The sequence below is a fragment of the Tachyglossus aculeatus genome, chromosome X1 (assembly GCF_015852505.1).
Source record: "Tachyglossus aculeatus isolate mTacAcu1 chromosome X1, mTacAcu1.pri, whole genome shotgun sequence".
NCBI classification, from domain to species: Eukaryota; Metazoa; Chordata; class Mammalia; order Monotremata; family Tachyglossidae; genus Tachyglossus; species Tachyglossus aculeatus.
Genome location: NC_052101.1, coordinates 69,696,844 through 69,720,130, shown reverse-complemented (window position 1 = coordinate 69,720,130; position 23,287 = coordinate 69,696,844). Strand labels below are relative to the sequence as shown.

The window sequence follows — 23,287 nt, the reverse complement described above, 5'->3', positions numbered from 1 at the left end:
GGAAAGAACACTGGCCTGGGAGTCAGAGGATTTGGGTTCTAATCCCGACTCCATCAGCTGCCTACTGTGTGACCTTAGGCAAGTCACTTAACTTCTCTGTGGCTCAGTTTCCTCATCTGTCAAATAGGAATTCAATACCTGTTCTTCCACCCGCTTAGATTGATTACCTTGGATCTACCTTGGTGCTTGGCACAACAGAGTAAACACTAGAAAACAATAATAATAACTATTATTATTGAGAGGTGGAGGGAATATCAGCTTTGCTGTATCCCATACTGACCTTCCAATCTTACATTTAGCTCAAGTTAGTTTCAAAGGCACCACTAAATGGAGGGTTGATAATTCTCCTCACTCCCAGTGCCTCTTTGGAGATGTAGCTACTTTGGCAAACTCTTCCCAGAAGCACAGCCACCCAGTCCAGAGTTCCCAAATCCCTTTTAAGACTGTGGAGAGCAGCTTTCAGGGATCTAAGTTTCAAAAAGTGCAATAGGTTGGAATAATTTTATTTGTTTTGGCTGCAAAAATAGGATTTTCCATAAAAATATAAGATTAGTCCATTTAAAACTTCTTATTAAATAAAGAAGAAAACTAAAATAACTTGGGCAGCTTCTGTTCTCCCTTTCCCAAGGAAAATAAGTATATGTATTAATTTAAAGGGTGGTGTAGTGGATAAAGCACAGGCCTGGGAGTCAGAAGGTCATGGGTTCTAATTTTGGCCCTGCCACTTGTCTGCTATGTGACTTTGGGCAAGTCACTTCACGTCTCTGTGCCTCAGTTACCTCACTTGTAAAATGAAGATTGAGACCGGAAGCCCCATGAGGGACAGGGACTATGTCCAACTCGGTTTGCTTGTACCCACCCCAGCACTTAATGCAGTGTCTGGCACATAGTAAGCACTTAAGAAATACCATTATTATTATTATTATTATTATTATTATTATTATTCATTTTACTACTAGTATACCACCATGGTGGTGATGGTGAAGACCATCTGCAATTAAATCCATAATCATGCTAAAGGTAGAAAAGACAGAAAATTTAATTTAACTCTTTACTTTCTATTAAACCCAAGTCTCTTTCACACCTCTGATTGCATTTCTTTTTATTTCTCTGCTTATGAAAGTGCATGAATAAAACCCAATATTAATTATTTCATTTTGACAGTGAAATGCTGAGGAAGTTAAAGAAATTCTAAAAGTCATAATTTGAAAGGTTACACAAACACCATCTAGTTTATTGCAATTTAGGAGCAAAATACCTGCACGTTCCCAAATTAGACATTGCACAGCAGGTGCTGTTAGACAAAAATAGCTATCCATGTGTTAAGGAAAGAATGCACAAAAAAGCAAGAAATTCTTGCTTGATATCCCTAAAGGATTAACTGAGGAAATTAAGTGACATATGCATGGATAAGAACCCTTCCCCAATTAAGCACTCTTTTCCCCAGCTCCCTCTCCCTTCTGTGTCATCTATGCACTTGCATCTGTACTCTTTGGGTATTTGGTATTCAACCCACCCTCAGGCTTACAGCACTTTTGTACAAATCCAGGAATTATATATTATAAATTATTTATATTAATGTCTCTCCCTCTAGACTGTAAGAGTGTTGTGGCCAGGACACATGTCTGCCAAAACTGTTTTATTGCACTCTCCCAAGCACTTAGTACAGTACTCCGCACACAGTAAAGCACACCATAAGTAGCACTGATTGACTGAAATACCATTAATTGATTCCTAACTACACTTTTTTTTCTAGTTTCCCAAACAGTCCTGTCTAGATATATAACAATGCACTGACAGATAAAGACTAAAAAGCCAGCATAACTTCTGGGGGACTCCAAAGCAAAGTGTGGCAAGAATGGGGCATCAAGTTTCAGACCAAGTTGAAGATCAGTAGTAAAGGCTGTTTTGGTGTCCAAAATACATATAGCTTTGGCAATCTGGACCTACTACAAAAACAGACATCCATTTTCTTTTGTATTCACCAGTGTCAGCTCAAACTCTAATTAGCATCCAATAAGAGGGCAAAGTTTAACAACAGTGAGGTCCTGGAATGCGACTGCTCACCAGAATTAATTAATTATGGTAGTTATTAAGGTGTTACTATGAAGCAACCCCCACAGCCACAAAGTGGGTGGGACATGAAAGAAGATACCCAAGCAACTGCAGTATGATGAACTGAAAGTGGTATATACAAGCAGATAGGGCAGAACAAACTACTTAAAAACATAGTAAAAAAAACCAGGCTCAGACAAATAACAAGGAGATAAGCGTTAAACACAGATAGGCCCTTAGAAGAAACAAAACCATTAGTGCAGCAAGGAACTATCTTAAAAAATAATGATGATAATGGTATTCTTTAAATTATGTGCCAAACACTGTACTAAGAGCTGGATTAGATACAATATAAGCAGATCAGAAACCGTCTCTTTTTCACATGGGGCTCACAGACTGAGGGAAGAACACAAGTATTTAATCCTCATTTTACAGATGAGGAAACCTAGGCACAGAGAAGATATGTGACTTAAATTAAACAGGACAGGCAAGTGGCAGGGCCAGGATTAGAATCCAGGTCTTCTGACACCCAAGCCCATGCTCTCTTCACTAGGCCACACTGCTTCTTTACATGCATGAAATATGGAAAGGAATGTTGGGCACATATCAGTCTTGTTAGCTACACTTGTACTCAATTGATCAATCAATAGTATATACTGAGCACGTACTGTATGTAGAGCACTGTACTAAGGGTTTGGAGAATACACTAGAGAACAGATAGTAAACAATGTCCCTGTCCTCAAGGAGTTTACAGACTACCAGAGGAGACACAGAAAGAGGAAGCAATATAGTATAAATGTATAATAATGGCATTTGTTAAGCTCCACCACTTGTCTGCTGTGTGACCTTGGGCAAGTCACTTTACTTTTCTGTGCCTCAGCTCATTTGTAAAATGGGGATTGAGACTGTAAACCCCATGTGGGACAGGGACTGTCCAATCCAATTTGCTTGTATCCACTTCAGTACTTAGTACAGTGCCTGGCACACAGTAAGTGTTTAACAAATACAAATATTATTATTATTAAGCACTTACAATGTGTTAATCACTGTTTTAAATGCTGGGGTAGATACAAGTTAATCAGGTAGGACACCATCCCTGTCCCACATAAGGCTCACAATCTAAGCAGCAGGGAGAATGGGTATTGAATCCCCAGGTAAGTGACTTGCCCAAGCTCACACAGCAGATATGTGTCAGGACCAGGACTAGAACCCAGGTCCTCTGACTCCCAGGACCATGCTCTCTTCAATGAGCTACACTGCTTCCCTATGCAGATATAACAATAATAATAATAATAATGACATTTGTTAAGCACTTACAATGTGCAAAGCACTGTTCTAAGCACTGGGGGGGATACAAGGTGATCACGTTGTCCCACGTGGGGCTCACAGTCTTAATCCCCATTTTACAGATGAGGTAACTGAGGTTCAGAGAAGTTAAGTAACTTGCCCAAGGTGTCACAGCAGACATGTGGGGGAGCCGGGATTAGAACCCATGACCACTGACTCCCAAGCCCGTGCTTTTTCCACTGAGCCACACTGGACATGTACAAAGTCCTTTGGGGCACATGAGGGGGCGGTGAGGGTCAGTGAGAACCCAACTTCTTGCTAAGGAAATGTTGAAATTGCAGTAGAGAGGTGGATTAAGCCATGAGGTGGAAATTAGTGTACCATCGGAGGAGGGACTAAGAGCTATGAGTGGGGGGACTGATGAAGACCAAGGAATGCCAACTTCCTACTCAACCGCAGAGAAGCCACAGAACCCAACTGACTGTGAGCTCCATGTGAGACAGCCTCTGTGTCTGACCTGATTATCTTGAACAGCACTTAGTACAGAGCTTGGCACATATACACTAAAAAAAGAACAAACCCAACAATCTCTGAACCCTGGGGGGTTGGTGGCGGGTGGGGATGGGGGGCAGGGGAAGAGGGAGAAAATGAATGGTCAGAGGACAGGAAGAGCAAGAAAACTTTCAATGGAGAAGTGATGTGGAATGAACTCCTAAGAAATATCTGAGGATAGAGTGGAAGAGAAGGTGGAGGAAAGGCAGAGGGAAACATGTGAATAGAATGCTAGAAAACAAAATAGAGGAAGTAGTAGGAGCAGTAATCAAAGCTGCAGGGATTCGGAGATCAGAGCCCAGCCAAAGCTAATTTCCCCCAGTAAAATCCAGACACCTGGTGAGTGACTGGAGGGCAAACTAGGACAGAGGGATAAAGGAAGAAAGGAGGATGAAAAGAGCAAAGAAAATAAATAAAAAAAATAGGAGAAGGGAAAGACAATTTGTTGTAATTTGCTTTAGAAGATAGAACTGGGAGAAGAAAAAAGAAGAAAAGTGGCAATAGGAGAGAGGGAGATGGCAACAAAGTCATTCAGAGAGAAATATTTCTGGCCAAGATTATTTATACACATATATTTGTTATACAACAGAGGCAGTAAGGTGCCCCCACAGAGAGAGCACATGTGGTGGGTGGGCATTTTAATTAGCATATTGCTCATCATTTTCCTGAAGACATAAATGCTGGATTCAATCTGAAGTTGAGGTCAGGGGCTGCATGTGATCATCATGGAAAAGCTGGCAGGAAGAAAGAGGAAGGAGGCTTGAAAGGTATTTATGGGGCTACCACTGAGCATGTTGAACCTGCAGATGGTCTATACACTCACTGGAAATGAGATAATGTCAGTTAAGCAAATACAGTGGTTATGGTCTGCCAAAAGCCTGTACTACTCACAACTCCAGCTGTACTCAAATCCTGTCCAAAGATGCACAGATGTGCACTCATCCACTGTTTCTTCTGATACCAGAAGCAGCGAGAAGCAGCGAGGCTCAATGGAAAGAGCCCGGGCTTTGGAGTCAGAGGTCATGGGTTCAAATCCCAGCTCCACCAATTGTCAGCTGTGTGACTTTGGGCAAGTCACTTCACTTCTCTGGGCCTCAGTTACCTCATCTGGAAAATGGGGGTTAAGACTGTGAGCCCCCCGTGGCACAATGTGATCACTTTGTAACCTCCCCAACACTTAGAACAGTGCCTTGCACATAGTAAGTGCTTAATAAATGCCATCATTGTTATTGTTGTTACCACCAAAAAGGCTTGCACAGTCAAACAGTATTCCAAAACATGTAGTAAAAACCTGTGTTATGGGAGAACTAAGTGCACTGCCCTCCGGGTAGAGACACTAAGTTCCAGGCCAATGGAGCTGTGTGGGCAGGGGGTTGGAGGTGATTGAGTCAAGGCAGAGATACCGTTAAGAGGATTGGAGAGTGGTGGGTGAAAAGAGCCCATCTTTCCTTATTTGCCCATTGTCTACCCTTCTCCCTGCCAACCTTATTCTTAGACTGTGAGCACCTTGTGGGCCAGGGATGTGCCTATTTCTCAAAGGTGTATTTTTACCTGATGCTTTCCAAACAGTAATAATAATGATAAATCAATACGTGTTAAATGCTTACTATGTGCTAAACACTGCACTAAGTGCTATTACTGTATTATTGCCATTACTACTGAGATACTTGGTTGTAACCTGTGAAAACAATGGATAAATTGGGTGCATGGACAAGAGAGTACAAAAAGAGTGGAAAGAGAAGGGGTCAAACCTCAAGAAAGATCTGTTTAGCAGTGCTGAAGGAAAATTATAAATATTGAAGGTAACCCATGGCATCCATTAGCTAAGTGTAGATTTGGAAGACACCCAAGTTACGGTAGTGTGGTTATATGTTTACATATAGCGAACTAGCACAAAATGGAAAAGAAACTGTGATAAAATGCATAATAATAATGATACTTGTTAAGCACTTACTACATGTCAGGCACTGTACTAAGCAGTGGGGTATTAATAAGATAAACAGGTTGGGCACAGTCCTTGTTCCACATTGGGTTCACAATCTAAGAGGATGGGAGAAAACAGGTATTGAATCTCCATTTTATGGTTGAGGAAACTGAACCACAAATAAGTAAAATGATTTGCCCAAGGTCACACAGCAGACAAATGGCAGAGCTGGAATTAGAAGCCAGGTCCTCTCCACTAGGCCACGCTGCTTCCCTAGCATCTTATGTAGAATTATGGGCCAACTCTTTATGGTAGAGCATGTGGAACTGATATGGTTGAGGCACAGCAGAAGAGGGAAGAGAAGAGAGTAGCAACAGGCAGGAAGAACCTCCAAAGCCCAGGAAACAGAAGTCACAGAAAAGAGAAGGGAGAAGGGAAGTAGAGGTGGCACCAAAAATGACCATACAAGAGGTGCAGAGAAGTGGAAAGAAAGAGAAGGGGAAAAACAAGGCTGAAGGTCAGAGTGTGCTAGAGAAGTTTTGGGAAACAAGGAAAGAGAATAGAAGCAGCATGGCCTAGTGGCAAGAGCAGGGGCTTGGGAGTCAGAGGACGTGGGTTCTAAGTCCAGCTCCACCACGTGTCTGCTGTGACACCTTGGGCAAGTCACTTAACTTCTCTGTGTCTCAGTCACCTCATCTGTAAAATGGGGATTAAGACTGTGAGCCCCATGTGGGACAACCTGATTACTTTGTATCTACTCCAGCATTTAGAACAGTGCATGGCACATAGTAAGTGCTTATCAAATACTATATTTATTATTATTATTATTATTATATAAGAACTAATGGAAAGAAACATAGGGAGAAACAAAAGTGGATAGACTAGGAAGAGAGGAGGGAGATGGGGGAAACAAAGAGCAGAGACTCTTGCCTTACCTTCCACACTTGCTAAAAGCCCGGTCTCTCACCAACCAACACAACCACTTCACAAATAGTGCAAAGGAGAACAATGCAACCAGCAAGGAAAAAAAACAGGGGCAAATAGTGTGGAAGAGACAAAGAGGGAAAGGAAGAGGTCAAATGAAAAGGCAAAAAATACAATTAGGGCTATTGCTAGGGACGCTAAGATATAAGGATGCTAAAGAAAGATGTGACCCTTAGAGCAAAACTGGCATCTATGTTTTTGAGACATGGATAATTCCTATTGCTTTTCAATCTGTGCCTCTTGATAATCCTGTTACGTCTCCTATCTGTCCTCGCCACACCTTTTGGGGCCAGTCTTCTTTGTCTACAACATGCCTGAACCTCTGCCCACATATATTTGTTCTGATTCCAGGTCTCTGCTCAGGCTGACCACCCTTTACTCCAGCCATTAGCCTTCTCTATCACTTGGCCACCCTAGCTCCTCACACTAGGTATATATGGATTAAGTATTCCTCAATATTGATCAACATCTTTTGAATGAGAATTTGGTAGTTCAAAAGCTCTTCCTCAAGTTTCATCTATCCTAGGTAGAGAGGTAGCTATATTTGGATCCCATTTCTTCTGACAGACCTGTCTAAACTACAACACACTTTCTCTCAGTGGAATTGCATCCAATAATAATAATAATAATAATAATGGTATTTGTTAAGCGCTTACTATGTGCAAAGCACTGTTCTAAGCACTGGGGGGATACAAGGTGATCAGGTTGTCCCACATGGGGCTCACAGTCTTAATTCCCATTTTACAGATGAGGGAACTGAGGCACAGAGAAGTTAAGTGACTTGTCCAAAGTCACACAACTGACAATTGGCAGAGCAGGGATTTGAACCCTTGTCCTCTGACTCCAAAGCCCGTGCTCTTTTCACTGAGCCATGCTGCTTCTCAATGAGCCAATCCTTGGCTCATATGAGCATGATTCAAGAATATTCATTTATATTAATGTCTCTCTTCCCCTCTAGACTGTAAGGTTGTTGTGGGCAGGGAACATGTCACTCAACTCTGTTGTACTGTACTTTCTGCACACAGAAAGAGCTCAATAAATACTGTTGATGATGATGATCAGCACCTTCAGGAAGTAGTTCCAAGAGGAACTAGCTGTTGTGCTACCTATGCAAATTCATTTAAAACAGGTAAGGTCCTTTTCCCGATGAATACGTGCATACAAATGAAAGACCCCATGACACAGTATGGGCATAATCAAGCAATCTGGATGTCTATTAAAACAGATTAATAATTTAGGTCATGCTGTCACAGCCTAAGCGAGAAGATGGAAAAATGCCAACAATAATGCAGGCTGGAGTTAGCGCCTATAATCTGATCAAAGGCTTATGAGACTGGAAATTTTGGTCAGCTTGTCGAATGGAATATAGACAAATCCTGCATTTAGTGATGACGTAGGAGAAATATGAAGTCAGAGGTAATGAGCAATTCAATAATACATGGGAAGTCAACAGTGGAAAATTTAAAGGTATTTTTAACTGGGGAGGTTACCTCAAATTCATTTCCTGTACCTAGTTCAGCTTCATCAATTTCTTTTTCAGAGCTCTCATCTGAAATTCAGAGGTACTAAACAAGGAACCAGTTGTTTAGTGGCCAGGATGTAGCCAGTGAGGCAACTATCCACAAACTGCACTGCAGTTCATGACAATGGAAGATGATGGTGAGTTAAATACTAACAGTGCCAGGTTAGAATTGCTTAGTCTCGCCTCTGGTGTCTTTCATCCAAAGCCTGTAGGGTACTTCATAAACAAAAATACATGATCAAAATATATATAATAATAATAATAATAATGTTGGTATTTGTTAAGTGCTTACTATGTGCCAAGCACTGTTCTAAGCACTGGGGTTGATACAAGGTAATCAGGTTGTCCCAGTGGGGCTCACAGTCTTCATCCCCATTTTACAGATAAGGGAACTGAGGCCCAGAGAAGTTACATGACTTGCCCCAGGTCACACAGCTGACAAGTGGCGGAGCTGGGATTAGAACCCATGACCTCTGGCTACCCAGCCCATGCTCTTTCCACTGGGCCATGCTGCTTCTCTATCCACATGTTCCTCTGCTGCTTAGCTAGTCTGGCTAAATGACAGAGGTTATCAATGAATTAATGATATTTATTGATTGCTTACAGTGTGCAGAGCACTGTGTTAAGTCCTTGGGATTTAGATAATAGATAATAGAGTTAGCCATGTTATTCTTGTTTTAGACTATGGGGTGGCTAATATCCCTAGAGTACTTTACTGAAGGACAAGCAACAAATCAGTGGCAGAGTCAGGTTTAGAAAGCAGATCTCAAGTTCACAACTACTGCAGCTTCCCATGTTTTGATTAAAACCATCCACTCTGCCATAAATGTTACAAATTATTTTACTGGAGACATGTTGAAGGGAGTTTTAGATCTCTAAAATAAGATCCATTCACCACCCAATGTGACATAGGCCCTTCCTTTTATGCCACGTGGATTTTTAGTAACAAATTTATTCAGAAGAGGTTAAAGAATGTCATTTAATGATAATGATGGCATTTATTAAGCGCTTACTATGTGCGAAACACTGTTCTAAGCGCTGGGGAGGTTAGAAGGTGATCAGGGTGTCCCACAGGGGGCTCACAGTCTTAATCCCCATTTTACAGATGAGGTAACTGAGGCACAGAGAAGTTAAGTGACTTGCCCAAAGTCACACAGCTGACAATTGGCAGAGCCAGCATTTGAACCCACGACCTCTTACTCCAAAGCCTGTGCTCTTTCCACTGAGCCATGCATTTGCTTTAAAGACATGTATCATCAGACAACATATAATGTTATCCTTTTTTGAAGTAGCTATGAAAATAATAACCTTTGAAATAGAAGCAAAAGGAGAATTTTACCTTTATGGCAAAAATACCAGTTGAGATCACTGCTGCAATTTACTAAAGTTATAGTGTTGGAAGTACAGTAATGGATGATATGCAAGGGAAACATGTGCGCTGATACATTTCTGCTCAAACAAACTTTGAAGAAGTCTGGATATGTATGGAAACACAGCAGGAACTGCAAATTGTCACTTGGCTAGTCTAAAAATTTATGCTGGGTGAGCCTGAACATCAAATTCATTTTGAGTAATTTGAGAAATTAATGGGTTGATAAAATGTGTAGACCTCAATCAGTTGTACTTACTGAGTGCAGAGCCTAGTACTAAGCAATAGGGAGGGTGTAATAGAATTGGCAGATGTGATTGCTGCCTTCAAGGAGCTTGCATTCTAGTGGAGGAAGACAGACATTAAAATAAATTATAGATAGGAGAAAGTAATACCATCTAAAAATTGGTACTTAAGTGCTCTGGAGTGTGTAAATAGCCAAGTGCTTAGGTAATGCAAACTCCTGAGGTAGCAACTGTGGGGGAATAAAACGGGCAAAGATGATTAATCAATCAAGGAAGGCCTCCTGGAGGATATGAGATTTTAGAAGGGCTTTGCAAATGGCAAACCATCTGCATGACAGACGATCACTCTCCCCACCTTCAAAGCCCTGTTAAATCACATCTCCTCCAAGAGACCTTCCCCTACTCAGCCCCAATTTCCCCTACTCCCTCTCCCTTCTGCATCACCCTTGCACCTGGATTTGTAAACTTTATTTACCCCACCCTCAGACCCACAGCACTTAGGTACATATCCATAATTTATTTTATTGTCTGTCTCCCTGTCTAGACTATAGATTCCTTGTGGGCAGGGAACATATCCACAAAATTTGTTATATTGTACTCTCTAAGTGCTTAGGACAGTGCTCGGAATACAGTAAGAACTCAATATAATTCATCAACTGATTGATGGTGAGAGGAGTGGTCTGCCAGATATGAAGATTCTGGGAGTTCCCAGTAGAAGGGAGGACATGAGCAAGAGAGTGGTGGCAACAGAAAAGAGTGGGCACAAACATTTTTCATTCATTCATTCAATCATATTTATTGAGCGCTTACTGCGTGCAGAGCACTGTACTAAGTGCTTGGGAAATACAAGTTGGCAACATATAGAGACGGTCCCTACCCAACAGTGGGCTCACAGTCTAGAAGGGGGAGACAGACAACAAAACAAAACATATTAACAAAATAAAATGAATAGAATATGTACAAGTAAAATAGAGTAATATGTACGTACAAACATATATACATATATGTATACATATATATATATATATATACAGGTGCTGTGGGGAGGGGAAGGGGGTAAGGCAGGGGGGAGGGGGAGGGGGAGGGGGAGGAGGGGGAGAGGAAGGAGGGAGCTCAGTCTGGGAAGGCCTCCTGGAGGAGGTGAGCTCTCAGTAGGGCTTTGAAGGGAGGAAGAGAGCTAGCTTGGCGGATGTGCGGAGGGAGGGCATTCCATTTTTATAAAGTCTGAAGTACCTGGTGTGGACTGAGGCACAGTTGGATGGAGTAGATTTTAAAAGCCGGTGGAAAATCTCCTCAAGAGAAGGCTGAGAAGGCTGAGAGACTACAGGAGGGATTAGGGAAGGTGAGGGGGAGATTTTGGGGAGATCAGGCCACATGGTTTTGATTTGTCAATATAGTAGACAAGGTCATCAGGAATGAGAGAAGGGAAGGTTGGGGACCTGGGGGTGTCAGGAGGAAGTTAAAGTCTGAAAGAGTTGGTGCAGGCTATGGGTATGGGAGTCAATAAGGGAGGAGAGACAGTGTTGCTAAGCAGAGGGCAGGAGAGAGTTATTGCAAATGAGGATGAATTTGAGATGGCCTGAATCTAGGAGCAAAGGAAGTGTACTGTAGAAGTGAACCAAGCCAAGTTTTTGTAGTGGGAGATAGGGAGGAGTGAGGGAGTTGAGTTTAACTGAGAAGGTGAAGTTGTGAGTAGGGAATTGTGCATCAGGAGAAAGAAGGTTGGGTAGAGAGTCCAAATGGGGCAAAATGGGGCATACTGTCCGTCAATAAGTGGAGGCAGTCAGAAGATCAGAGGTCTCTTGTGAGAGGAAGGGGTAGAGGAATATTTTGTGGAGTTGTGAGAGAGATGGCAGGTGAAAAAGCTGTGATCTGAGAACGGGATTCCAGAGTTGGTGAGATTAGAGATAGACAATTTCTACTTATTTGCAAGTTTCTATGAAGTCTGAGATGAAGCCTGAGAGGAAAGTGCTCACTCTCTTCAATACCAGATGTGTGGTTCTAAATCAATACTGGATGTCATTTTGGGTTTTGCCGATCACAGTAATACAGTGTCTCTGCGGGCCCTGGGGGAAATCATGAACCACAGAAGGCAGCTCAAGTCTGGGCTGGGCTACCTGCCAAAACAACCTTTTTTATGGTATTTATTAAGCTCTTATGTGTCAAACACTGTTCTGAGCACTGGGGTAGTTCAAATTTATTAGGTTGGGAACAGCCCCTAACTCACATGGGGCTCATAGTCAAAGTATATTAAGTGTTGAACATAATTTCTGAAGCCCATCAAAACACAGTGCTTCAGTGGCAGTATTAGAAATCATCTATAAGAGCAATTAGTAAGGGAGACACTTTTCATGCAATAGTACATGCACCTCCTCTGTCACCCCAATCCAACAGATCACAGCTCTCCGCACCTTCAAGTCTATCCTAAAATCCAATCTCCTCCAACAACCCTTCTCAGATTAACTCAACACCCCATTCACATCAACTCATCAGTCCTTACATATTTTTAGAACCTGAGTTCTAATCCCAGCTCTGCCACTTGTCTACTGTGTGACCTTGAGCAAGTAACAACTTCTCTGTGCCTCAGTTTTCTCATTTGCAAAATGAGGATTAAATATTATTCCCTCCTACTTAGACTGTGAGCCCCATGTGGACGGGCTGTGGACCCATGTGAACAAGTCGTCTACATGCGCTGCCTCGAATTCCTCAACACCAACTCTCTCCTCGACCTCCTCCAGTCTGGCTTCCATCCCCTACATTCCACGGAAACTGCCCTCTCAAAGGTCACCAATGACATTCTGCTTGCCAAATCCAATGGTTCATACTCTATCCTAATCCTCCTCAACCTCTCAGCTGCCTTCGACACTGTGGACCACCCCCTTCTCCTCAATACGCTATCCAACCTTGGCTTCACAGACTCCGTCCTCTCCTGGTTCTCCTCTTATCTCTCCGGTCGTTCATTCTCAGTCTCTTTTGCAGGCTCCTCCTCCCCCTTCCATCCCCTTACTGTGGGGGTTCCTCAAGGTTCAGTTCTTGGTTCCCTTCTGTTCTCGATCTACACTCACTCCCTTGGTGACCTCATTCACTCCCACGGCTTCAACTATCATCTCTATGCTGATGACACCCAAATCTACATCTCTGCCCCTGCTCTCTCTCCCTCCCTCCAGGCTCACATCTCCTCCTGCCTTCAGGATATCTCCATCTGGATGTCTGCCCACCACCTAAAACTCAACATGTCCAAGACTGAACTCCTTGTCTTCCCTCCCAAACCCTGCCCCCTCCCTGATTTTCCCATCACTGTTGATGGCACTACCATCCTTCCCATCTCACAAGCCCTCAACCTTGGTGTCATCCTCGACTCCGCTCTCTCGTTCACCCCTCACATCCAAGCCGTCACCAAAAAATGTCGGTCTCAACTCCGCAACACTGCCAAGATCTGCCCTTTCCTCTCCATCCAAACCGCTACCCTGCCCGTTCAAGCTCCCATCCTATCCCGTCTGGACTACTGTATCAGCCTCCTCTCCGATCTCCCATCCTCGTGTCTCTCCCCACTTCAATCCATACTTCATGCCACTGCCCGGATTGTCTTTGTCCAGAAACGCTCTGGGCATGTTACTCCCCTCCTCAAAAATCTCCAGTGGCTACCAATCAACCTACGCATCAGGCAGAAACTCCTCACCCTTGGCTTCAAGGCTCTCCTTCACCTCGCCCCCTCCTACCTCACCTCCCTTCTCTCCTTCTACAGCCCAGCCCACACCCTCCGCTCCTCTGCCACTAATCTCCTCACCGTGCCTCGTTCTCGCCTGTCCCGCCGTCGACCCCCGGCCCACAGCATCCCCCTGGCCTGGAATGCTCTCCATCCCCACATCCACCAAGCTAGCTCTCTTCCTCCCTTCAAGGCCCTACTGCGAGCTCACCTCCTCCAGGAGGCCTTTCCAGACTGAGCCCTCTTCCTCTCCCCCTCCTCCCCCTCTCCATACGCCCGCCTTACCTCCTTCCCTACCCCACAGCACCTGTATATATGTATATGTTTGCACATATTTATTACTCTATTTATTAATTTTCCTTGTACATATCTATTCTATTTATTTTATTTTGTTAATATGTTTTGGTTTGTTCTCTGTCTCCCCCTTCTAGACTGTGAGCCCACTTTTGGGTAGGGACCATCTCTATATGTTGCCAACTTGTACTTCCCAAGCGCTTAGTACAGTGCTCTGCACACAGTAAGCGCTCAATAAATACGATTGATTGATTGATTGACGGGGATTATGTCCAACTTGATTATTGTATCTACCTTAGTGCTTAGTATATAGTAAGCATTAAACCAATACTACCATTATTATTATTTACTTATACCCTCCACCTCAGCATTTACGTGACTGTACAATTTCTTTATTCATTCTAATTACCCCATTTGTAAACACCTGACTCCCATGTTAAAATGTAAGCTCTTTGTGGACAGGAAATGTACCAAGTACTTTCCCAAGTGCTTAGTAGAATGAATTGCAACCATGTGCTGCTCAATATATACCTTTTCTTCTACCACTACCTGTTAGTATGCCAAATGACTGGATTACCATCACATGTAAATAAGGTGGCTACAATGCTTCTTTCCTGAAAGACATTCCATTGGTTATAACAAAGGCTTCTGCCAATAGGTCTAAAGTCTTGTACTCCATACATTGACTGATGTATTTTGATGCTTCCTTGACAACCTTTGACTCTTAACCACACTTGGGGCCCAGAGGAGAGAGATTACCTTTCAAATGATTATTTTCGACAGTGATATATTCTGCATCTCACTAAAGATGGTATTGATAAGAAAAATGAATAGAATTAACTCCATCCAGGAGGTACAGAGGGGGGGAAATAGAAAACTGGCTTTAATAAATTTGCCCTTCTTGCCAAAGATACAGAAAAAGCTGAAATGAGAACAAACCAGAAGCAGCATATGTCAGTGCATTCATTCTAATGACATTAACATTTGATCAAGAACAAAAAATGGCTCAAAATTCATCCATATGTCTGCCAAATCACTGTAATCAGAAGAGAGCATGTTAACAAAGAAAGTATTCCTAGGAGATGGGAGAAGGTAAAGTTTTACTGTTACCTTGAATTCTGCTTCTTAGTAAGTAGATTGTATTTTGAGGAAGGCAAGGAGGCATGCCCTCAGCACCTTTGAGAACATTCACGGGGGCCTTGCATCAAGGGGTTACTATCCCGCAAAAAAGGGAGTGCAAGGAAACTTGCCACAAAAACTGTCCATACTGAGATACGACTTGCTAAGAGTTGGATCAACTTTAAATGATTCAGCTAGCATAGTCCCCCAAGGACTAAATCACTATCAGGCCAGCTGGGATGAATGCTTATCTCGGGTCTTGGGAATAAATGACCCCAGAAGTACCTGGTGCTTTGAGTGCTCTGCCTTCCTGCTCTCCTGCTCATGGAATCAGGTCAGACCACTGCAAACTCTGATGCCATGATGCTGGCCAGAGGAATCCTTACATTACTGTTTGCTCTAAGGACCCACAGATGGTTTATTCTGCTACTGCAACCCTAACTTCAGTAACATGGCCTAGTGGAAAGAGCACAGGCCTGGGAATCAGGACGAGGGTTCTAATCCTGGCTCCGCCACTTGTCTGCTGTGTGACCTTGGGCAAGTCACTTCACTTCTCTGTGCCTCAGTTACCTCATGTGTAAAATGGGGATTAAGACTGTGAGCTCCATGTTGGATAGGAACTGTGTCCAACCTGATTAGCTTGTATCTACCTCAGCACTTAGAACAGTGCTTGACACATAGTAAGAGCTTAGTAAATACCATCATTATTAACTCCTCTGTGCTTCAGTTCCCTCAATGCAAAAAGGGGATTCAACACCTGTTCTTCCTCCTACTCAGGCTTTGAGTTCCATGTGCAACATGATTATCCAGTAATTACTCCAGTGCTTTGTACAGTGCTTAGCACATGGTAAGCACTTAATTATGATTATTATTATTACAAATAATATATTATCAGCTTTAAAATCTCCCTAAATCTATAGCCTAAGCTCCATTTCACTCTGGAGAGAATTTAGGATTTTAGGGAGAGCTGCTGATGAAACCTCAGTGCCACTCCTGCTTCTTGCAGACTTTCACGTGCACTGAGGAGCACAATGAATTAGGCACTACAGAGGTGAGAGGTGGCAGCCAGGGGTTCAGAGCAATAAATCTGAAGTTCTAATTCTATCACTGACACTTCCTGAAGTAGATGAGTCAGTTGGCTTCCTATGACTTGGCTCCTGAAAGAGCATTTGACAAAGCTGTACTAAAAATCTCCTCTTTGGACAAGCCCCAGTTCTACGCCCAAGGCTCTCGAGCAGGTAGCCATATACTCTGCCTTTAAGCCATGAAGTGGAGGAACAACCTTCAGCTCCATCTTTTATTCACTACTTAAGTGGCTATGGCCTGTGCTGCTTACTCAGTCTGCTTCCTTCCAAAGGAATTCTTTGAGCTGCAGTGGAAGGGAGGGGACCAATAATGAGAAGCAGCATGGTCTGGTGGGTAGAGCACAGGCCTGTGAGTCAGAAGCACCTGGGTTCTAATCTTGGCTCCACCAGGTGTCTACTGGTGACCTTGGGCAAGTCACCTAATAGGATTGAATGAATGAATGAACTTCTCTGTGCCTCAGCTACCTCATCTGTAAAATGGGGATTAATAAGACTGTGAGCCCCATGTGGGACACGGACTGTGTCTAACTTCATTCAGTCACTCAATCATATTTACTGAGCACTTACTGTATGCAGAGCACTGTCCTAAGCCCTTGGGGGAGAATAACATAACAAAGTTGGAAGACAAATTCCCTGCCTACAACAACTTACAGTCTAGAGGGGAAGACAGAAATTACTATAATGATATCATAAATGATTAGCTTGCATCTACCTCAGTGCTTAGTACAGTGCTTGTCACATAGTAAGTGCTGAACAAATATCAGAAAAAATACATTAAAAAATAGCTAATCAATGATTCAATCAATGGTGTTGATGGAGCACCTACTGAATGTAAAGCACTGTATTATGTGCTTGGGAGAATACCACATAAGCAATGCAAGCATTCCCTGCCAACAACATCTCCAGCAGTGCGCATCTATGTCCTTGCCTCAGGAACATCCTCATTATGGTATTTGGGCCCTATGGGATGCAGCATCCCTGTAGAGAAAGGGTGGGAATGTATTCTTCCTCCTCATGCCCTCTCCCATCCCTTGCTATCATCAATCAAGTGAATACAAATATTAGTTCATAATTGGACCTGAATCCATTCTCCTCCTTTTTAGGGCCTAGAATCAAACTGACCTTCAATTTTTCTCCCTGAAAATGCTGCCAGCATTTCCCAACTGCTGCCCTGTGTTCTGAAGTACTAACATGAATTAAGAGAGTCTAGATATGGGGCACCACAACCCATCTACATGCGGAAGAAATGTGAATTGCAGGGATGTTGGGAAACTTACCTGACAGGCATTGTATAAGAGCTGATGTTCAAATTTCTTGATCCCCAGGATGTTCTGAAACATCTCGTAGAGTTGCTCTTTGCTCAGGATCAGTTCAGAGGCAGCACTTGCTGTCATCCTGGCCTGCTGCTTTCGTGGGTCCTCCTCTCCTCGGTAAATGGCATCAAACTTGGCCATCCAAGAGCTTAGCACTGTCTCCTTGCTGAGACCATCTATCTCTGGCAGGCTGCGCACTCTCTTCTCAATGTGCTTCTTGAACACTTCTCGGGAGTCATTGGCAGAGCATCCTCCACTCTGCACCATCCGGGCCACACGGTCACTTTTCAGAAACACCTGAGAAAGAAAAAAATGGAAAGAAATAATAATCAAGGCGCATATGGTCACTGTATGTCACTGTCCACCAACAGTAAATAGCTTATTTTTTTTTGTTTATCCCCCAGAGTATCCTGAGACTTCTAGACTGTAAACTCACTGTGGGCAGGGAATGTGTCTGTTATATTATTTTGTTCTCTCCCCAGCATTTAGTACAGTGTTCTGCATACAGTAAGCAATAAATATGATTGACTGAGTGATTCATGTAAGCTCACTGATACCATACCTCTAACTTTTCATGCAACCAAACAGCCCCCCAAAATAAGGCTTTTAGGAAGGTTATCCCTAAATGAAAGCAGTGTGACCTAGTGGATAGAGCAAGGGGCTTGGAGTCAGAAGGACCTGGGTTTTAAATTCCAGATCTGCCACGTGTCTGCTGTGTGGCCCTGGGCAAGTTACTTAACTTCTCTGGGCCTCAATTACCTCATCTATAAAATGGGGATTAAGACTGTGAGCCCCATGTGGGACAGGAACTGTGTCCAACACAATTTGCTTGTATCCACCCCAGTGCTCAGTACACTGCCTGGTCCATAGTAAGCACTTAACAAATACCACTATTATTATTATTCAGACAAGTGAGGTACCTGCTTTATATTCACTAAGAGGAAACAATGGACATGCATTTAAGTACTTAATGAATACCATAAAAAAAAGCTAACTTAGCCAAGAGAAACAGCATGACCTAATGGACAGACAATGGGCCTGGAAGTCAGAAGGACCTGGGTTCTAATCCCAGCTTTGCCACTTGTCTACTGTGTGACCTTGGACAAATGACAACTTCTCTGTGCCACAGTTACCTTATCTGTAAAATGGATTATGACTGTGAGCCCCATGTGGAACAGGGATTGTGTCCAACCTGATTAGTTTGTATCTACCCCAGTGCTTAGAACAGTGCTTGACACATAGTAAGCACTTAAATACCATCATCAATCATATTTATCAAGTGCTTAGTACAGTGCTCTGCACACAATAAGTACCATGTAGAGTACAGCCTCTTTTTTATGGTATTTTTAAAGTGTGTTGGGATTCCCCCCCCCCCCGATTGTAAGCTCATTTTGGGCAGGGAATGTATCTATTATTGTACTGTACTCTCCCAAGTGCTTAGTACAGTGCTCTGCAAACAGTAAGTGCTCAATAAATATGATTGAATGAATGACTATGACAGGTGCTTGGATCTGCCTGGCAGCAGTTTGGATGGAAAAGAAGGGGTGGATTCTAGAGCTGGGAAGATAGAAGGGACAAGATTCGGTGAGTGTCTGAAAATGCAGGTTGAAGTAGAAAGATGAGTAGAGGATAATGCCAAGGTTGCAGCCTTGTGTGACAAGGAAAATGATGTTGTTGTCAAAGTGATGGGAAAGCCAGTGGGGAGGAGAAGGTTTTGGGTGGGAAGATGAAGAGTTCTGTTTTTGATATGTTAGTTTTGAGGTATTGGCAGGATATCCAAATGAAGATGTCCTGAGGGCAGGAGGAAATATGAGACTACATAGAAAGAGAGGGGTCAGGGCTGGAGGGGTAGATTTGGGAGTCATCCATGCAGAGATGGTAGTTAAAGCCATAAGAGTAGATATAAATGGAGAATCGGAGGGAAGCCAGAACAGAGTCTTGAGGGACCACTTTCTGGTACTGAGCTTCTCTAGTCTTAGTTGGATATCTTGGTCCTGTCCCCTTGCTGCAGTTTATGAGAGAATGAATTGAGAGAAAAGGAGCTTGAGGAAGGACTTTGAAGGAAGATAGTAGGGATCTATTTCCTTTCTTTTTCCCTTCGTTCTCATGCTCTTCCCTGTTGCTTCCTCCCTCATTGCTATGAATGGAGTTACAATTTATTGGAAGTGGTTAAAAAGTCTCTTGAGCCTTCTTACAGCCATCACACTTCAATCAATTCTTAATTACCCATGCTAATGGAGGAGGCAAGAGTTGCATGGATAAATGAAATCCAATATTAGCCCCCCACCCCAATTCATTCTAGTTGACAGTTTCAATCTCTTCCCAGAAAAGATAAACAACTCTTGGGTTAAAGGGATTGGGCCTGTTCCTGAATGTATTCTCTTTGTGTTCAATGACATTATGCTGAATAAAAATGTATTTTGCTAGTTTCTGACAGACAAACCTTTGGCCAAAACTGCTAGGAAACAGCAAAATGGACTAACTTGCATATTACTGACTCTCCCTGCATCTTTTGTGGGAATGCTAATGAGCAAGGAAATGCTCAATAGGTGGGGGCGAGGCCAGACACTGGGATAATTAGCTTCAGAATGATTTAGAGTTAGCTATTTTTGCTCACAAATCTTTGATGTAGAGAATCGGGAGCCCAGTGAAATACAGTCTTTATATCCTTCTATAGCTATGTAGATATAATAATGTAGGTATAAGTAGAAGAGGCAAAACATTTTCCCACTTTTCCTCCTCCAGTGGTGATGGTCATCTCACAAACCAAAATATGCAGAGTTGTTTAAGGTAGCTGCCGTTACAACAGCATTAGTGCTTAGAATGAACTATCATTGTATTAAAATAACCATGTCCAAAATATCTGCACTTCACAGGAAGAGCAAGACACAGAAGGATTGTCTTAAAAATCAAAATAAAGGTCAGAAAGTCCCAGGGAGATCAAGTCTCCTGGGTGTGCGGGAACAAGAGTAACAGTTTTAGTTGGGTTGCTTTTGTTTTTGCTCAAAGAGTAGGACTGGGGCTGCCTGGTGAGAACAAGGTACTGTTTTATTTATGACATGAGAATAGCATGAAGACATTTGGAACAAGCTGTGCAGTATGAATGCTATATCTGTGAGTTATCAATAATTAAAAAGCAAAGAGCAACCTGGAAACGTGGCAGATTTCATAGCAAAAAAACAACCTCGGGGTCTTTAGCCTGGAAACCAAAATGCTGACAGTCAGTTTCAGATGAGGCAATTGAAAGCTAGTCCAACTGAAGTTCATAAAGGGGAACTTAACATCACATTAGATTGTAAACAGGGAATGCATCTTGTCCTTCTAATGTATATGGAAATATCTGTGTCCTCTATAGTACTGTTTGGAAACGGATTTTAAAGTTTTCTCCTCTGTAAGAAATGGGATTGGTCTCTTACCTATTCATATTTATTTCATCTTCATATTTCATCTATGCCTTTTGCTATGAATTGGTAATGAGAAGCTCCTGGAGCAAACCCGTGAAATTTGAATTTCTGGATGCAGGCCCTGGTGAAGAAGCTTAAGGTTTTACTTGATTTGAATCTCCCCAACTCCATGTCTGCCTGGAAATGTCAAAAAGATCTTTGGTCTCCATCTGGGTGTCCTCCAAACGATCCATGTTTCCAAACCCATCATATTAAGGCAAGCTTATAGTGAGCATCACCAAGTTGTTATTTCATTTAATAGTGATCAATCAATCAATGGTATTTATTGAATGCTTACTTTGTGCAGAGCACTAATGCTTCAGGAGAGGACAGTACATTTGGATGACCCAATCCCTGCCCTCAAGGATCTTACAGTTCAACAGAGGAGACTGGTAAAACTCTCTCAAAAAAGCCTTCTTCATAGGAGGACCACAATCCTTATATTATGGAGATGGAGAGTGAAGAGATAATGCAATAACCTGGATGTGGATGGAATTTATCAATAGGATAGTCAAAGGCTAGGATGAATCTCCATTACTTCGTAATGATAGTTCTGAATTTCCCTCTATGAGAATATGTCTATTTCCTAACAAATTTTTGTTTTCTCGAGAGGAAAAAATATATATAACCTTGGAAATTGTTCAAATTAACCCCTCACAGTCTAGCACCCTCTTGCTGTATTTTGAGAACTGAAGGAACCTGTCAGAGGGGAATGAAAGGCACTTGCCTCACTGAGCTTAGTCACAGAAATATCTGAAAATTGAATTGAATCTCAAATTTCAGGGAGAAAATGTGGAAACATTTTATCTAAAGATGCTTTATATTGCTAATGCTCCAAGTACTGGGAGGCAGTAGAAAGTGCATAGGACTGGGAGTTGGGAGATGTAGATTCTAGTATCAGCTCTGCCACTTACCTGTGTCTTTTTGGGCAAGTCACAAACTCGCTGTGGCTAATTTTCCCCCACTGTAAACTGGGGATAAATCCCAAATACCTATTCTCCCTACTTCTTTGACTGCGAGTCCCTTGGGAAACAGGGAACGTGTCTGATTTGACTGCAAAATCTACTCTTCCATTTGCTGAGGGAGTCACACTAGCAGCAAATGTTTCCAAAATTTAACCCAAAATTTCTAGAGCCAAACCACAAAAATTCACTGGAGGACGAGGAGGAGAGTGAGCTTTCTTCCTTTATCCTAGCTGTCTGGGTGTGACAGTTAGTAAATAGCTTAAAGTAATGGCCTATATAGGCTACTAAAATACCACTGAAGAGATTAAAAGATTAACCAGTTGCCCATCTTTGTGCGGAATTGCAACCAGGTCAATCCCACAACCATCAGATTACAGAAGACCTATGCTTTCTTGATAGGAATAGTTGGGCCTTATTCTTGACCCTCTAAAATCTAGATTCATAATGATTCAAGTGCATCTGCAACTTACAGGTGATGTGAGCTCAGCAGCCTATATTCTCTTCTCAAAGTTGCCGCCTGTACCATCTGTGGCTTTTAACAGCCAGTAAGAGAAGACAAGTGACTGAATCCAGGTTTGCAGTCAAACTGAAACCAGTGAGGCTGAGATAATATCATTAGCATCTGGCCCCATTGTTTTTGTCCACACCACCTACACCTACCCTACTGGTTAGGCACCTACCCTACTGGTTGCTCATTCTCAGTCTTTTTGTGGACTCATCCTCTTCCTCCCACCCCCTAACTGTGGGAGTCCCTCAAGGTTCAGTTCTGGGTCCCCTTCTAGTGTCCATCTACACCCACTCCCTTAAAGAACTCATTCACTCCCATGTCTTCAACTACCATTTCTGTATGTATGATTCCCAAATCTACACCTCCAGCCCTGATCTCACTACTTTTCAGCAGTCTCATATTTCCTTCTGCCTTCAGGACATCTCTACTTCGATGCCCCACTGACTACTCATCTCTTCCAACAAGCCTTCCCCAATTCAATTCCAGCATCCCAAGCCACAACAGCCCTCTCACTTTACCCACCATTAACCCTTTGTTCACTTCCTCCCTCCTGCCTGGAACTCTTTCCCCCCTTAATGTGTGACAGACCATCACTCTTCCCCACCTTCAAAGCTCTACAAAAAATTACATCTCCTCCAACGAGCCACTCTTGTCGAATCTTGCAGCCTCCACCCTATTTTTCCTCCTACTGCCTCTCCCTTGCATTTAGTCCCAGCCCTAAGCACTTGGCCACTTCCCCCATTCTCACCCTCACAGCACCTATTCACATATCCTTCCTCAGCTGCTTCCCTTACCTGTAATGTATTTTAATATGTCTCCCCTGCTAGATTGTAAACTCCTTGAGGGCAGAGTTCATGTCTACCAACTCTACTGTATTCTTCCAAGTGGTACATTGCTCTGCATACAGAAATCAATC

The 23,287-nt window shown here is 42.8% G+C and overlaps 1 protein-coding gene across 12 annotated transcripts in view; it reads right to left on the bottom strand.

Moving 5' to 3' along the window:
* The window catches only part of CADPS (calcium dependent secretion activator), a 527,597-nt gene that overhangs the window by 380,174 nt on the left and 124,136 nt on the right, over window positions 1-23,287 (bottom strand). For all 12 annotated transcript variants that reach the window (XM_038772200.1, XM_038772196.1, XM_038772204.1 and 9 more), the window contains exon 3: window positions 17,420-17,752. In XM_038772200.1, the coding sequence (XP_038628128.1) occupies window positions 17,420-17,752 (333 nt within the window). The remainder of the gene's footprint in view (window positions 1-17,419; window positions 17,753-23,287) is intronic.